Source organism: Eschscholzia californica, unplaced genomic scaffold (assembly GCF_041429995.1).
Source record: "Eschscholzia californica isolate CP2 unplaced genomic scaffold, dmEscCali1.0.p SCAF_4, whole genome shotgun sequence".
In the NCBI taxonomy this organism is placed as follows: Eukaryota; Viridiplantae; Streptophyta; class Magnoliopsida; order Ranunculales; family Papaveraceae; genus Eschscholzia; species Eschscholzia californica.
In genome coordinates this window covers 23704536-23721700 of record NW_028238461.1, presented here as the reverse complement: position 1 = coordinate 23721700, position 17165 = coordinate 23704536, and the positions used below count along the sequence as shown (strand labels likewise).

At 36.1% G+C, this 17165-nt stretch overlaps 2 protein-coding genes across 2 annotated transcripts; both read right to left on the bottom strand.

Moving 5' to 3' along the window:
- Nucleotides 1-193: 193 nt before the first annotated feature.
- Nucleotides 194-3183, bottom strand: LOC147543767 (Mitochondrial substrate carrier family protein). The gene is made up of 7 exons (XM_086673429.1): nucleotides 2840-3183; nucleotides 1979-2064; nucleotides 1669-1876; nucleotides 1445-1571; nucleotides 1034-1218; nucleotides 758-880; nucleotides 194-677 (listed from the first exon to the last, which is right to left on the bottom strand). The coding sequence occupies exons 1-7, from the start codon at nucleotides 2993-2995 to the stop codon at nucleotides 534-536; spliced, it is 1029 nt and encodes a 342-aa protein (XP_086529555.1). The 5' UTR covers nucleotides 2996-3183; the 3' UTR covers nucleotides 194-533.
- A 5012-nt stretch (nucleotides 3184-8195) lies between these two features.
- LOC147543766 (protein NDL1-like) lies at nucleotides 8196-12160 on the bottom strand. Its single transcript, XM_086673428.1, has 11 exons — nucleotides 11866-12160; nucleotides 10457-10556; nucleotides 10169-10266; nucleotides 9943-10031; nucleotides 9776-9836; nucleotides 9584-9670; nucleotides 9423-9500; nucleotides 9265-9321; nucleotides 9116-9171; nucleotides 8888-9023; nucleotides 8196-8779 (listed from the first exon to the last, which is right to left on the bottom strand). Exons 1-11 carry the CDS (start codon nucleotides 11923-11925, stop codon nucleotides 8558-8560), a joined length of 1044 nt encoding a protein of 347 aa, XP_086529554.1. The 5' UTR covers nucleotides 11926-12160; the 3' UTR covers nucleotides 8196-8557.
- Nucleotides 12161-17165: the final 5005 nt, after the last annotated feature.

Below are 17165 nucleotides of genomic sequence, written 5' to 3'. Positions count from 1 at the left end.
TGAAGTGTAAGAGAGAGTGGGTTGAAGTAGAGGAGAGAGACAAAAACACAAGACGGATAAAATAGTGCAGGAATAATTTACAGTTCGACTAGCGTAAGGGTAGCATTGGAAAAAAGGCCAGTTGGTCACAAATTGGAGTCCCAAAACGGAATTAACACGGAAAAAAAAATCATGAACCAAACAAGAATCCATATTTCAAACTTCAATGAGATTGATATAACTGATCTGGAAAGAATCAATTTACAGTGTCTATTAACAGAAAAATGTAGTTACATTAGATGCTTGAACCTATATGAAACACCTTCACGACAAATGAAGGATCTGTTTATGATAGTATATCTCAATGATGTCAGATCTTGCTACGATTCCGACCCTTTATTCAGGACTACTATAAGTCTATAACTGCTAGTTTTGTGCATGGAATACATCTATTATCGAAATAATGGAATATTTATATGCTGATTATATTCCAGTTCGGAAGCCAAACCTCAGCAATAACTTATCTGAAAAAATTGTTATTGCTAAGATTAAAACTATGACGATTTTGAGGGTGATGAAATGATGGTGGTCCTTGGTTCTGTTACTTGCTCAGTTGCGGCATCATCTCGTGCTGGAACTCTCAGCCACAACTTCATAACGTCATATACCGTAAAACCAATTGCTACTGATGGAACAACCTATATCAACATATATATACCCATTATCACATTTAGAAAACAACAATATTTAGAGAGAATGAAAAATGTTGTTAACTCACTTTCAAGTAATTGATGCTAAGCCCTGAAAATAGTTGCTTCCACCCTTCCTTTTCTGCAATCGAAATAAGGCTTTTCATTGTTCCTCTCATTTCTGTATTGTTAGAAGTTGATAACCGTTGTACCTATCAAGAAGGAAATTTGTTTACGTTTTGTAAACATTTTGTTATGGTTGTGAATGTGTAGTTGGCCTCGCGAGTTTTGGGAACTCGGGCGAGCAAGGCCCGACTGTCAAGCCCAAACACGTAATGTTAGTGAAAGTTAAATGGAACGAGTACCTGCATTTGCCTTCGTACAACGTCAAGAGGGTAAGTAATGGTCTGTCCTAATAAACCGGCAATGGAACCACAAAAGAGTTTGACCATGATATCATTCTTGTGATCTGCAGGGATGAACGTCTTCATTTCCTCGTAGAAGTAGAATTTCAACCCAGAGTAGGGGAAAATCCCATACAGTGAGGGTGCTGATCACACATTGAGTAATTGTTAAAGTCACAGATCAAATTTAAGTTTTCTTTTTTTTCCGCTTTATTTATCCGTTGATAAAAAATCTCAGGTATCGAGCAAACAACAAGTTTTCCAAAACTAAAAGGTCTTCGAGTTATCAAATAGACCTTAGAATTTGGGACTTTAGTTTTTCCAAAGCTTGTTTCAGTTTGTGAAGCAAAATGTTTGAAGTTGGTTTCATACCTACACCACGATAAAGGCCTCGCATACCACTCTCTCTGAAAATCTTTTTGAAGCAATCGGAGATTCCTCGATAGACTTGGTCGCCCTGGGAGATCCCTTTGATATTCATCTTTGAACTGTCAACAACCTGTGCCAGCAATGAAGACTTACACCTAAACTTCTATTTACTGAGAATTCAACTTCGCAAAGAAAGAAATTTCAACATTGTGATCGAAGTTCTTCACCTGATAAGCCAATTTGGTTCGAACTAAATCAAGAGGGTAAGTGAAAAGGACTGCAGTTCCTCCAGCAAATGAACCTGCCAAAAGATCTAGAACAGGACCTCTTCCAACGTCTGGAAAGCCTAGTATAATCCATCGACGATATTCCTCGTAGGCCATGTAATGTAAAGCTGCATACGGCACGATTCGAGCAACACTAGCTCCATTTCCTCTGGAAAACATTCCACGGAAAAGAAATAAGAAATAAGAACGTTGTAGAGACTATCAAACTCAATTAAGGTTTAGGAAAATAAAAAAGTCACATCATGTTTACCTATAGAAACCCGATATACCCTCAGTCTTAGCAATCTTTTTGAAGGATCCGAACAATCCAATACTCTGAAACTCCACCCTTCTAGTCTGCAAAACGAAATATCGAATTGAATTATGGTATCAAAACCGAGAAACAATTTCCAAATGTTAGATCAATTTGCCTAACTCTACATAAAAGCGACTCGCAAGGAAAGATTACATACGACTTATGTACTTCACAAATTCTAATGCCTATGCGATGTGGGATAATGCTAATACCTCCCAACGCCAAGGCTGGAGTCACTCGCCACTCCACCTCCACACGGTGCCAACCTACTAAGTCCCAACTTATCCCTGAAATGCTTTGGGCCCGATTCTCCTTGAAACGTGGCTTTCAGCGATAGGATTCCCCCAATTCATCTGCTTTACAATATCCAATGCCATGTAGAAAAATGCTAATAATATATATCTCAAAACCCTAATCCATGACAAATCCAACCTAAAAAGTTTGATCTTAACCCCAATTCTTGATACCATTCCATGCCAGAATGACTTAATTCCCAAATACAAAGAGGAAAGAGGGAAAACCCACTAAACTAACAACTTCAGACAATCAAAACCCAGGTAAAATTGTCCACAATTGGAAGAAAAATTCCTCAGAGATTGAAAGGTAAAGAAATCATATTGTAAGTAATCAACCCAGAACTCAATTTATGATTCAACATCAAGGAATAATACTGACATGGGAGTTCAATTTACCACAAGGAAATTCAAATTCTACAAACTAGCAAACTTGAAATTGAACTAATAATCACAATAGTGGTTGTTTAAACTATATGGGTATGTTTAAGGAGAAGAAGAAAAGATGGGATTGATACAAAACCTGGAACAAGATTTTGACACGCTCAAGTGGAGCCACGACTGTTTTAGCAAACCCACCAGCAACACCACCAGCAACAAGTTCTTTGGCAAAAACAGGCATGGATTCTAAAATAACATCCTGTGAAAGATGTATTTCTCTCTCATCTCTCTTCGCCATTAACGTAGAAGAAGAGCAGAGAGAGAAAAAGGGGTTGGTCGGGGAATTAGATTCTTAGCAGCCAACCTGAGGAGAACACCTTACAGATTTTATTGAGATCCCAATTCGTCATGATCCAACGATTAAGATTTAGTGGAAGATGTCTTTCTGACAATACCCTTCGTTGGCAACAGAGCTTGCTTTGGTACTCGAGCTTGCTTTGGTAGTCCTCTTAGGTCATGTTTGGCGAGCGGGAATGTCTTGTGAATGGAATGTGATTTCCAGTGAGAATGGAATGTGATTTCCAGTGAGAATGGAATGTGATTTCCGGAAATCACATTCCACATCATTGTTTGGCTTACGAAATGGTGTGGGTCCGGGGATGTGATTCCCTCAAAAAGAGATAATAGCAAATCCAGAGGGAGGTGGGTTTGTGATTCCCGTTCCCCCAGAATCACATATATTTATATTTATTGACAAATATATCTTTAACAAAATATTGAATTATCAATTTTTTTGTAGGGTTTGGTATTAATAAGTACTATTTATATTTATAAACAAAATTTAATTTTAGATAAATTTCTATTTCGTTTTACGAACAAAATTTTATTTTAGATAAATTTTTATTAAGACATTTATTTATTATCTTTAAATTCTAACCCTTTTGATTTATCGTGTTATTATTTCATATCTACGAATTGAAAAAATAATATGATTTTAATATATAACAAAGTTGATGTGTATATTTTATGCAAAACAAAAGGTTTATGTGTATTTTATGTAGGTTAAGTAAGGGTAAAAGTGAACTTTTAAAAATATTTACAGTCATATTCCTATACGAACCAAACATCTAATTAGGAATACGTCAGGAATCAAATTCTCATTCCTGGTCAAACCAAACATCAAATTACAGTAATCTTGGTTTTCAGGAATCACGTTACGGGAATGTGGTTCCCAGGAATCACATTCCATTCCCACGCGTCAAACATGGCCTTAGAGTTAGCGGGTGGTAGGGCTAGGAATAGGGCGGGTAGGGGCGCCCACGGGTAGAGTATCGGGTTCGGCCGAGTCGGGCATCAAGGCATCAATACACTTTGGCATTCCGGGTTCGGATGAATCGGGCATCTAGTTGCTCATCGACAATAGGGTTTAGATATATTAGGCAGCCTTCCGTGCACAACCATTTAGCTTAAGTGCCTGCCATTTAGCTAGTCTTAACTTGATTACGAAAGCTTTAACCTCCTACCCTTATATAAAAGCTTTCAATCTCATTATCCTTTGTAAATGAGTGATGTGAGACTATGTAACTTAAGCTATTCTGAACTTCAGTCTTTGAGAATATAGTACCACATTGAAAACAAAGAAAAAATCTCGTATGAAATTGGAGTTATAAAACCAATGACCTCAACACTATAATTCGCAAGAGGCTTTAATTCAATAAAGGGCTTTCTTCCGATGCGGGCTTACTTAATCCCAGCTATTAAAATGATAGACCAATCTTAATCCCAGCTATTAAAATGATAGACCAATCATTACGGGCGCCCGTCGAACATTAGCATGCGGACTCAGGTGTGGGCGGGAGCTCGGGTAAGCCTTTTCACCCGAGCACGTCCACCAATATTCGTCGAGTATGGGCGGGTAATGCCTATCTCGGGTATAGGCGCCCACGGGCCAATCCGGACACGGGCATCCGTAGTGGGTAGCGGCCTCTCGGGTTAAAATCCCACCTAGAGACTTGTCTATTGTTTTTCTTTCTTCTTTTTTGACATAGAGTCTGGTGTGTCTTTTGTCTAAATATTTTTATCAACCACTCAGTATGATTTTACACTACTTTTTCTTTTTGTTGATACGGGAACAACACTACTTAGTTGAGGCTGCATTAGAAAGGGAGAGTAATATTTTTAAAATAGCGAAAGATATATCATACTTCTTTCTAAAATATCTCAAAATTTATTACGGAAAGAAAACCTCCTTTCCTTAAAACCGTATTCGATGGAAACCCTAAACCTTAAGGCCATGTTTGGCGCGCGGGAATGGAATGTCATTCCCGGGAATCACATTCCCGTAATGCGATTCCCAGGAATCAGATTATTTTGGTTTAATGTTTGGTTCAACCAGGAATAGGAATTCCATTCCCGATGGATTCCTAACTTGTTGTTTGGTTTGTGTAGGAATAGGAATGTAAATTTTACGAAAGTCCTGTTATATCCTTTTACTCAAACTACATAAATTATAGGTCAACTTTGTTATATATATTTTAAATAGTATTGTCTATTCAAATTTATAGATATGAAATAATAACGTAATACACTAATTTAAGTTGTATTTAAAGATTTATTTAAAGTAAATAAGGTCTCGACTAATTTTTTTAAACATTATGAAATCGATTTTTAACGAACAAAGAGCAAGAGAGAAGAAAAAAAACTAGAGATATGGAGAGAGAGTTACGTTTGAGCGAGAGAGGGGGTGGGAGAGAGAGTGTGTGTTGGTATGGTGGTAGTTGAAACCCTAGATTTTTAAATTTTTTTAGTAAAAATATTATGAGAATTCTAAATTTTATCAAGGATTATTTTGTCCAAAAATATTAAATGAAATCATTCCCGGGAATGGGAATCACAAACCCACCCCCGTCCCTGGGTTTGCTATTACCCCATTTCGGGGGAATCCCATTCCTCCGGGAATAGGATTCCCCCTACATTCCCGCGAGCCAAACGATAGTCGGGAATGTGATTCCTGAGAATCACATTCCATTCTCACGCGATTCCCGCGTGCCAAACATGGCCTAATAGATTAACACAACCCTCATCTCCATTGACAAAAGAAGAGATTCATACCTCTTGTTAGTTTGATTAATTTTCTTACATCTTCCTGAATTTAACTTCATTGACTATCAATTTTGAACTTCATTAACTATCAATTTTGTAGTGAAGAGTACAAGCAAGGAAAGAGTTTGATTCCTCATCTTCTTACATGATGTAACTCAGAAAATTTATAAGGAACATTTACACAAACGAAGTTTTGGCTTAACATTAAAAATTTCATTAACTTAATGAAAAATTGATAATAGTCAAAATTTTCAACCAAAATCACTTTTGATTTCGAGCCAGGTAGATTTTAGTCAAGCCGAGATAACCCTGGGCAACTTATTGTTCACCTCCAAAGTTAACATGTTTACATTTTACCTCATACTCTCCATCTTCACCACCATCACGTCATTTCTCTATCTTTTCATCCCTCTACCTCTCACACCCTCCTTAAAAAAACTCTCTTACCTCAGTGTTTCTCCTGTTCCAGCAAAGGAAATGGGTCTTTTCGCCGTAACTCTTCTCGTTTGAGAACGTGGATCAATCTGCCTTCTCAGATGAAGAAGATAAATTTGAGAGATTTTATAGGCAATGCCTAAAGTTGTTAAAGGCAATCTCGCTAAAGGCAATCTCAATTTTAGTTAAAGGCAATGTTTGTTTAAGAGGCAATGCGTCAACCAAAGTTGGACTTGCCGTCGACAGGCTCTGACCAACGATCTTGACTGACTTTTTCTCTCTTTCTTCTTCCTCTTGTTCTTTCTTCATCTTCTTCCTCTCAAAATCTAGAGGCCATTATTATGTACTATTTTATAAAAAAAAAGTAACGGATCTGACCTTATCATGTCTTGAAGAAACTTGTGATAGACATCAAAAATTTGCAGAATATGTACACACAAGTCATACACACAACCACCGGAGAAGAAGGAAAGGAGAAGATGAAGAAAAAAAGATTTCTTAAAGTCGCGGCAATCTTCGGCCGGTGAGTTTTTGTCGGACAAATAATATTCAAAAATAGCATTGTCTTTAACCAAACTTGATCATAAGAAATTGACCAACTCAAGCTTGCAAAATACATTGCCTTTAACAATAAAGGACATTGCCTATAAAATTACCCGATAAATTTTCAGGCAAGACCCTCCACGAGGTGTGTCGTGGTCGAACGACCACAACCTTGATCAAAGTCTTTATTCCAAGGTGATTTTTTTGGCTGTCCTAAAACTGTTGCCGTTATTTCATTGTTCTTTTTCTTGTATTTTTCAATCATATAATATTTCTATGATAGTCTTTCCTTTATTATGGAAATAACAACTTGCTGGCAGACCATAGATCACAAGTCAGCACATCTTGTAGAACAGAAAAATCCATTTTGGCTATGGTTCCCCGCACAAGAACAGTAAAAACAAATATCAAACTGATCAATGGTAAAAGTCTAACCAGACCTAAAATTGAATTCAAAACAGAACTTACAAATTTTAGTGCTTTGGATTGCAAGAATGCTTTGACTACACTCCTCATGACATGACTTGAACAATAAAAAAAGATATACTTAAAAAAGTCACAAGCAATACCCCCAAAAGAAGGTAATCAATCACAGCAAACAAAAAAAGACACCCCAACGTTATAATATTAATATTATATATAAATGAGTGACATAAAAGAAATAATGCTTGTGTGAGAGATGTTTGAGTATGAGAATGCTACCACTTTTCATACACATAAAAATAGAGGTGGTTAGGAGGTGGAGCAACATTTTTATTTTATTTTGTTAAAAGAGCAACATTTTTATTTTATTTAGGTAAAGTTTCACTAAAATTTCTTGAGCCTTGAATTTTTTTAATCTTACTTTTTATTTTTGTGAAAGACACATCTCATCTTGCTCATTTGGTCCTAGAAGGTCCATTTGTTTGGATACTAACAAGTTAAAATGGTAGGAGTAGAGTTTTGGATTTTGAATAAACTTGCGATAACTTTGATTAAATTGGTTTGAATTTGTAGGTGTTGAGTTCAAACTTTCTGAACTTTTTTGAGAAAAAACGTAAACCACTTCTAATTGAAGTCGATACATCTCCGCAACTCATGAGTGGCCGGAAGGACTAGAAATTGTTGCAAGAGATATTTGGGAAAATAATTTATGGAGTACAATCCTTTAGATAGGACATTGCCAACATTTATCATTCTGTCTACAAAGTTGGACAACATTCCTAATTTAGAAGAGAGGGCATGTATACCAATAGTACCCCAAGAATTAGAAAGAGGTACATAAACAAAAAGGAGATAACATAAAGGAAGGTATAAATTTCAACAAGAAAATGAAGGGCACATGGATCTTTCATCAAGGAGTAAGACCCATTACCATATGATTGAAATTATAGAGGCTCCACCCACCAATTCACCACCAAATTCCACTTGCCCACAAATAAACCAAATGTTTTCTCTCTAAATCTTCATTATTAAATTTGACCTTTAATTTAGAATTATTTCAGTAATTTTCATGGGCCTCTCTCTCTCTCTCTCTCTCTCTCTCTCTCTCTCTCTTTCCTCCCTTTTATGAACCCTACTACAAATGAATAAATTCAACTGTTCCCTCTTTCCCTTTATATATATTATAAGATATAAGAACTTTTTGCTTTCTCTCTCTATACACCAAACTTTTCCCCACTATTCCTCTCCAACCCAAAAATATGCCTCAATTTTACATTACAACAGAGTAGGTTACATGACTGCACATGTGCCCAATACAATGACCAAGGATCTACCATCTTCTCACACTGGAGTGTGTTCATGCATGAAGAGTAACTCTTGTTTTGATGGGCTTCAACTTCAACCCCATGCTTTCTGGTGAGAGCAGCTCTGGAGATATGCAAGATGGACTCAATGGGCTCCTTGGACTCTCACTCCGCTGACATGGTCTGTACAAACCATATCCCATGAAGAAGTACTCCATCGGTATCAACATTGCGTGTGGTTGTTCTTCTGTCACCATCGATCCACATGCTTGAACCTGAAACCATTGACCGACTTTCACATTAAACATGTATCCAGAAGAGCCCATGCATCCATTACAAGTTGATTCCGGAAAAACCCGTGGTACATAAAATGCGTAGCTTACCTCGACCAAGGCAGTGTATCTTCTATCAAGTTTTGAGGTCATATAAATCGCTTCTGAATGGAAAGGAGAGTTCTCGCCCACAAAAATCAGCGTCCGGCACTGTATTTTTTTCAGTCTACTCGTAATATCGTATCTCCTGCATTTCGAGTAAACATGAATGTCATATCTAGTTGATAGAAATTTGAACAATGAAGAGTGAGAATAAGTGGAAAGAAAGTGAAGGCTTACCCACTAATCGCTTCCAGAAACCGCATTACATTTGTGCTCCGCCTCTCATTTAGTAACTGCAGAAATACAAAACCAAAAACATAGGAATCAATTAACACTTCCAATACCCAATTGAAAAACGAGACATAGTAAGTAGATGGAAAACTAACACTTCTGCATGCTTGCACAATATCTGATTCAGGGACCTGTGAATCACCACGAACTTCCTGGTGAATTGAAAAATATTTTGTTTAGATACTTTTACAAATGGTGCCTTAAAATTACATACAAAAAAATAGCGAGAGAAGGAGCTTAAGAACCAACTTACCAAGCTGAAGTAGCGCTGCAGCAAACACTCTTTGACCAGGCTACACATCCCATAGAAGTAGAGCAAATTTGACATCACCTGCCGTTCATTTGCTATCTTAGATATATATACTAATACAGTTTAAAATTGGTTAATGGCGGGAATATGCTATATGAACTTACCTTATTGTATAACCATTCGGTCCACGATGGTGCTTTGCATAGAGGAGACACAAGTATCAAACCAATTACTCGCTCTCTATACTTTGTCTGCGGTAAAAGAAGTCTCAGTAAGTGAATCCTAAACTTAGAAAGGTATTATAAGTTGAAGTCAACAATCTTGGATGCATTCTAAAAGGACGGAAGATAGCATACCGCAAAGAGGGTAAGGATGTAAGCACCAGCTGTGACCCCCATACACATCACAGCACCTAACCTGAGAAATAGATATTCAAACCATTAGCTAATAAAACTGATGATAGGGTAAATATTTGGTCAATTAAAAGAATAACCAGAAAACAAACATGTAAATAGAGGATTACCCGAAGAAGTCAAGAACCTCAGCTACCTGATCTGCCAAATCATCAACAGTGGGTACAGACTCATCGGAAGAAATTGCAGCAGCTCCTAACTGCAGGAGCTCTTGAGGGAAGCGCCATAAAAGAAATGATGTGAACAAAAGAATTCAAGATAAAAACCTTCATAAATAGGTATTTAACGGCGAACAGCAACAGTTTGAAGAACGGTCAAATCTACCGAGTCACTGACCTCGTGTCCCGGAGGACTTATGTGATAAATGCAGAAGTTATCAAGCAGTAACGAAGCTGCTTCAGGACAAAAGAATAATCCTTGGAAACAAGACATATCTGTTGAAATCCAGGCAGAATTATCCGGGAAAATACATTAGAAACACTATAGATGCTAATGAAGACAAACATACAACTTCCCTACTACTAGGTTACGAATATAAGGACAAAATATTATTGAAATTTAAAGAAAGAAACAAAGAAAGAATCTTGCAATTCATGGAGACGCTAATATTAGAATTGCACTTACGGTTTAGAGCTAAATCAGGGTAAGTAACAAGTGCCGGTTTATCCTGGTCCCCAAACACAACGACAGACACGGAACCACGGCTAGTTTGGACAAGATGTTCCTGAAGATCAATAATATTGTCAGCATTTGTCACTAGATAAGAAAAGAAAATAAATAAATAAAAATTACCATAGCAGCAGATAGAAAATTAATGATCATAGCAGGATTAGTAGTTAGTAATTACTTGTGAAACCTATATAGAAACCCAGATGCTGGATCAAACTCTCACCACTCGATAAACTCGGCTAGCTAAACTAGTAACTTTTAACCCCAACGATAAAGAGTAAGTTAATCAACTATAGAACTCCAGCCTCATGACAACTCATAATTACCCATCTAGTCAACTACTCATAGTAGCTTGACTGAGAAGATAAACAATGATTCTACCAAAATAGCTTATTCTCAACTAGTCAATGAATATGCACTTTGTTAAGAATTTTACATTTAAAGCTTCGATTTTGGTTACGTATTCAAAGATTCTCTCTTCTATTTTACCACACCATAGTATTTTCTCCATAAAATCATTCTTTACGAATCAAGTATGACAAACAAGTTTCAAGCAAAAACCCATTTTGGGAATCTCCTCTATACTGCTTATAAAAATTTAATTGCATGTTCAAGCATTATTAGTAAAAGAGATCATTAGAGAAACAAAGGGTATCCTCAATAATAAGTAATCATAGTAAAAGGAGAGGAATCAAGTATGTAAACTGGTTGACAACTAATTTTAAGCTTTTAATAATAAAAAGGGAAAAGCAAATTAGCTGCTTTTTCTAAAGAAAAAAATAAAAGGAATCTCTAGTAAAAACAAAGAAACAAGAAAAGAAAAATTCACTAGCTCAAGTAACAACTAACTTTAATGAATAAAAGACTAGAAACAAATCATTTGGAAATATATCCAAATTCCCGATTCTATAATCAGAATGTCATCTAATGAGAAATAACACAAATAACTCTTAGCCCCCCTATAAAGAGAGATCTGGTTAAACAAACAAAAAAGTAAAATGAATCAATTGCTAGAAAAAACCCAAATACTATAATTTGCCATTGAAAAATTTAGACAAAGGGGAACTAATTTAAAACACAATTATGAATTGTAATGTTAGAATTCAAAATCCAGAAATGGGGAGGGGGCAAAAGTTTTAATCAGATAAAAACTATAGATATGAAATGCTCATTTACTTCAAAGACCTCAATGGAAAACCTAAAATCAATAATCAATCCATTAAACAAATCAACCCATGAAAGATCTTGATGAATCATAACAAACCCTTAAAAATGCCCAAAATTTAAGCTAAAAATGACCTGAATAGTGCAATAAGATTAACAAAACCAAACTTCATTATCATATTTGTTTAAGAAAATCTTACCTTTCCACCAAGAGAGATAGTCTCCATATCAATGGAAACAGAATCGCTTGATTCTCCCATGACCACCAAGATCCCGTATTGTTCGTTTAAAATCCAAGGGGTTTCTTTCTCTCTCTCTCTATCTTCTTTCTCTGTTATCTCTTCTTCTTAATCTTTTCTTTCCCGGTTGCCTTAAAAATATTTTCTTCTAGCTTCTTGGCTTATAAACGAAGCGATTCTCTCTCTCTCTAGGATTTGTTTCTCTATCTATCATTAACTGCAACTTAACCATAGTTAATCCCCACCGACGATTTCTGTCGACAGCTTTCGTCATGGGTTCCAATACTAAACACAATTTAACCATAGTGATGGGTTAAATATTAACTATGGTCAGAGACCGACAGTCTGGTCACATTAAGAAGGTAACCCAAATAACACGTGAAAATTATAAGAGATTTGGTGACAAATATGCAAAAATACAAACAAGACTATTCTCATGTTTTATTAGGCCGAAGGTTAGTGAGTGTACACCTCAAATCCACCTAATAGTGGATGGTGAACAAAAGAAAAAAATATGTTTGTGAAAATGGATTTTTTTTTAAGTAAAAAATATGTCACTTGTGACGTCCCAAGTCCTAGCAGTTATCGATATTGTTTCCACTTTAGACATGTACGAGGTTTTGTTATTGACGAAGGCTCCACGAGCTCCGAAAATGGTTCGACACTTAGCAAGCTTAAGCGTGCACCTATAGCCCTAGTAACGGACACCCTCGTGAGCGATGTGGGACCATCACAATCCTCCACCCTCTGCGAAGAGTCGACCTCGACTCTGATACCACTTGTGACGCCTCAAGCTCTAGCAGTTATCGATATTGTCTATGTTTTAAACACCTCACACAGGTACGGGGTTTGTTCTTGGCAAAGGCTCCACGGACCCCTCAAAAGGCCTCGACACTTACCAAGTTTGAGCGTACACCTATAGACCAGACTCCGAACACTCTCGTGAGGGATGTGGGATTATCACATTTATTTCTGCTTCGATGAAGCTATTCCTTGGGGAGAAAAATAAATAAATAACAAGAAAACGCATTTCATTTGTTTTTGGGTGAAATTGTTACTTAGCGAATGTGTAATTCTAAACAAATCATTTTAATTAAAAGCAAAATTTGAGACGACAAAACTTGTAGCAATTACATTCCGACATATTCCAAGAACCCCAAATAGAGCCATACATGCTTTAGTTAAGAATGCCTTAGAATTCAGCATTTGCAAACAATGGATGGAGACAGAGATACCACCTTGCATTGTTAGTCCATTAAGGTTCGACAGAACCAATATCGTAATCGACAATTCTATCTATTAATAAAAGGCTACAACCATTGTTTATCAAATAAATAAAAATTGAAAGCAAAAGAAAAAATCTAAGAAGGTAGGAGGATATCTTTTTCAGAACATGCTATCTTATTCAATGGCTAACAACGTCTCCAATGCAAGAATCAAGAATACTCTAAAAATCCTAGGTGTCAAGTAAGAAAAGTAGAACTCTAAATAATCTATTTCCTAGTACAATTAGGTTGTGTTTGATAGGAGATTTTCCGGAGAAAATAGAAATATCTCCAAATTTTGTATTTTTCTTGCGTTTGGTTAGCCGTTTAGGAGAAAAAAAGTAGGAAGTCACGTGACCCGTTTTTCCTTATTTTTCTCAAAATACAAGGAATTTGTTACCCTGTGGATAGATGAGAAAGATTTTCTTCGTTGGGTAAAGAGAAAATATCTCTTTACTCTTTCTCTCTCTATCACTGCTTCTCCCACTCTCTTTCAGTCATTTTCTCGATCTCTCTCCCCACTGTTACACTGTACAGAGAGAAGGTAAATTAACAACAATGGAATAGAGAGAACGACTTCAGAAGAGGTTTTAGAGAGAGAAAATCCAAAACCTTTCTTCCTTGGTAGATCTAAGCCTTCGGTGGTCCTTCAGTCCTCATTTAAACTCAGCCAATTGTTGAGACATCATCTCTAAGAATTCAACCATTAATCACATTTTGAAAACCTTGAAATTCTTTAGAGAATTGATTTTGTTTTCTCGGATAATGTTTTATACACAAGAAAAGAATACATTCTTTAGATAGAAACCAGTTTAGAGAGTGAAACTAGAGAGTGGAGGGAGTGGCTGACATGGTGGCTTTTGAGGTTTAGGACATTCTGGGAGTAGTGGTTGTGGGTGGCACCAAACCGAATGAAGAAGCTTATCTCCACAGGAGCACAACGTTCTTCCTTATTTCTCTCTCTAGTCTATATATCCTCTTTCTCTCTCTATATTGTATGAAATAAGGTTTGGGTCTGCTTAGGAAGTTGACTTCTCCATCATTGTCTAAACACATTTTTTGGACATGAATTACTTGATAGTTTGGTTTTGTTTAGTCATGTTTGTAATCATTCTAACTATTATTGACATTCATATCATGAACATGTAATCTTACCGTTCTTTCTTATAATGAAATTCAAATTATGTTATATAAGTATGTACATGAAATATTAAATTAGATGAAATCCCATTTTATGTTAGAGGATTTTTTCCCTGAAAATACCAAACAATAAAAAATAAAAAAATAATTCTTTTTCCAATGGTAAAACAAACAATGGAAATTATAAAAATATTTATAGAGTAAATATTTCTCCGAGTTAATTTTTCTCCGGGTAAGTTTTTCTTTATTTTTTTTTTTCTTTCTCCTTGTTGCTATCAAACACAACCTTAGAGATATTATATTGGAAAACCTTCTCCACTGCAACACTGAAGAGAAACTCTAAAACTTATATTTTGACCATAAAATTAGTTGATTTGTTTGTGTGGCACTTAGGGGTCCTAGAAAGGACACTCTAAATTTAAATTGTCATCTTCATTATCTCTAAAATAAATCTTGATACATCATTTAAAGATTCATGTTCAGTTTTGCATTGGAGATGGTTTTTAAAGAGAAACTCTAAAAAACCTATATGGCGCTCTAAGTTTTCAATTTCGAGTGTTGCATTGGAAGTGCTCTAAGAGCATCTCCAATGCAAAACTAAAAAAAAATCTCAATTAGTTTTGCTTTTCAAGTTCCAGTTCAGAATCTCATTCCTAGGTGGCAAAAATGGAGATCCTCAATTCTTGTGTGTCTCAAATGCAAAAATCTCAGTTTTTTTTTTTTTTTTTTTACTTATGTGGCATGGTTACTTTTGTAAAGAAATAATTAGTTATTTTAGAAATATATGAAGACTTGATTTCTATTGGTTCAAATTAAAGTATTGATGAGTTTGAGAATTAGAGACATCTCAAAAGGACACTCTATTTTCAAAGTGTCTTCTTGGGATATTTCTATTTCACTCTCGACATGTCATCTTTGAGATCTTAATTGAGTTTTGCATTGGAGGGGATTTAAAAACTCCAAAAATTATACGTGGCATTCTGAGTTTCAAAGATTGAGTTTTGCACTGGAGATGCTCTAAGATTACACCTCCCAAACTTATAGCTAACGGTTGAAATTATACCTCCTTATAACTTATATTTTAACCCTCTTCAATGGAAAAATTACACCTCCCAAACTTATCTCCAAAGGTTGATATAATGCATTTGATAAAGTAATATGTGTCTGACATGCACAAGTTGCACCCTCGTTGAATAAAATTTTGAATAATTTTATTTGGTCCACTAAAGACGGGCAACTCATTAAAAGGACCCCTGAATATGACTAGCTTCTAATTTGGCCTTTCTTTTTAGTTTTCTGCTAGTCTACTTTAACGGTCAACATAATTTTTACTTCTTCACCCTTCATTCTAAAAAACATTCGTTCTTTTCATTTTCTTTATATCTTCATCGACGATGAAATCGCCGACAACGGCCCGCTGGCAACTCGCCAACGACCCCAACACCTTAACAATTTTTTCTTTCTTTTCGTCTTGTTCTTTCCCTTCCACCACTACCATCATATCTCTTGCTCCTTGCCCATTTCTTCCCCCTCTCTCTCTCTCTCTCATCTCCTTCTACTCTCTATATATGCTCTTCTCATATACTCCCACAAAAGATTCGTTTATGCAACTTCCAAACTGGAATTTGAGAGATGAACTCTCAGACGAAGATTCGTCTAGGATCCAACTCCCACGTTTCATAACTGGAATTTAGGTGGATTCCACTGAAAGGGAAACTCTCCTTCGTCGGAACAGTAGAGTCACTGAGATAAGATAAAGAATGGGGAAAGAAAGAAGAAGAAGAAAAAAGAAAGGAAGAAGAGATATGACCGTTGTGGAAGGGGGAGTAGCAGAAGAAGATGAGGAAGAAGGAGAAGAAGATATGTTTTTTCAGGTGATGGGGTCGCCGACGAGCTGTCAGATGACCATTGTAGACGACCTCGTCTCCGATGAAGAAATAAAGAAAGGACAAGAATGAATGTTTTTTAAAATGAAGGATAAAGAATTAAAAATTATGATGTGTTAAAGATCACTAACAGAAAAATAGAAAAGGAGGCCGTAATATGAATTAGTCATCTTTTTTTTTTTTGAATTGTTCAGCGTGTCCCGAACTCTTGTCCTCTAGGAGGGAAGACTATACATCTTACCACTCCAACCAAAGGTTGTTGACTGAATTAGTCATCTTGAGGGGCCAATTTGCGAAGTTAGTCAGTTTTTAAAGGGCCAAAGTAGAATTATCTTAAAATTTCCCCATTCTATTGGAAAGAGGTTATCCGACACAATCTAAAAGGTGAAAGAACTTCAGACTTTCTACCTACTAGTTCTAGTATATCTATCTACTAGACATAATTGATATGAAGTAGTATCTTCACTAGAAATTTATGGTTGTCTTCTTCCACCAAAAAGTCATCTTAGTAAATGGATGGTTTCTCATGGTCTCTTGTCATTTTCTCCTTTCACTCTTTTTTTTGTTGAAAATTTTCTCTCTTTACTCTATCACTAGTTCTTTACCCTCCACCGACAAGCTAAGCTACTAATAAGCCTTTTCATTGTGTTGAGATTTCTATTTGGAGCTGATTACTTAAAATAAAAGTAATCAGAAGTATTCAATTTTAATGGCTTATTAATTTTCAAAATTGTGGGGAATGAAAATGTCAAAATAGAGAGTGCAAGTAACATAAAGCTAAGTTCGCCCAACCGACCAAACAAAATAGTTTTTAACTATTATGTGGTCTTAAAATATATTATTACTAAAGGAAATAATTCGGGTTAATTCCGTTTTGGCCCCCAATTGTTGACCAACTCACCGTTTTGGCCCCCAATTGTGTCTGGCAGTTTGTTTTGGCCCCAAAATCCACTATTCGGGCAGCGCTGAC

Bases quoted from the DNA above. Each gene is read 5' to 3' on its own strand.
- LOC147543766 (XM_086673428.1), bottom strand. From the start codon at position 11,925: ATGGGAGAATCAAGCGATTCTGTTTCCATTGATATGGAGACTATCTCT. The intron at 10,032-10,168 runs GTCAGTGACTCG...GAGCTCCTGCAG, and splicing joins TAAGTCCTCCGGGACACGAG to TTAGGAGCTGCTGCAATTTC. The intron at 9,501-9,583 runs GTAAGTTCATAT...AATGAACGGCAG, and splicing joins CCGAATGGTTATACAATAAG to GTGATGTCAAATTTGCTCTA.
- LOC147543767 (XM_086673429.1), bottom strand. From the start codon at position 2,995: ATGGCGAAGAGAGATGAGAGAGAAATACATCTTTCACAGGATGTTATT. The intron at 2,065-2,839 runs GTTTTGTATCAA...TTCGTTTTGCAG, and splicing joins GTGTCAAAATCTTGTTCCAG to ACTAGAAGGGTGGAGTTTCA. The intron at 1,877-1,978 runs GTAAACATGATG...AATGTTTTCCAG, and splicing joins GGTATATCGGGTTTCTATAG to AGGAAATGGAGCTAGTGTTG.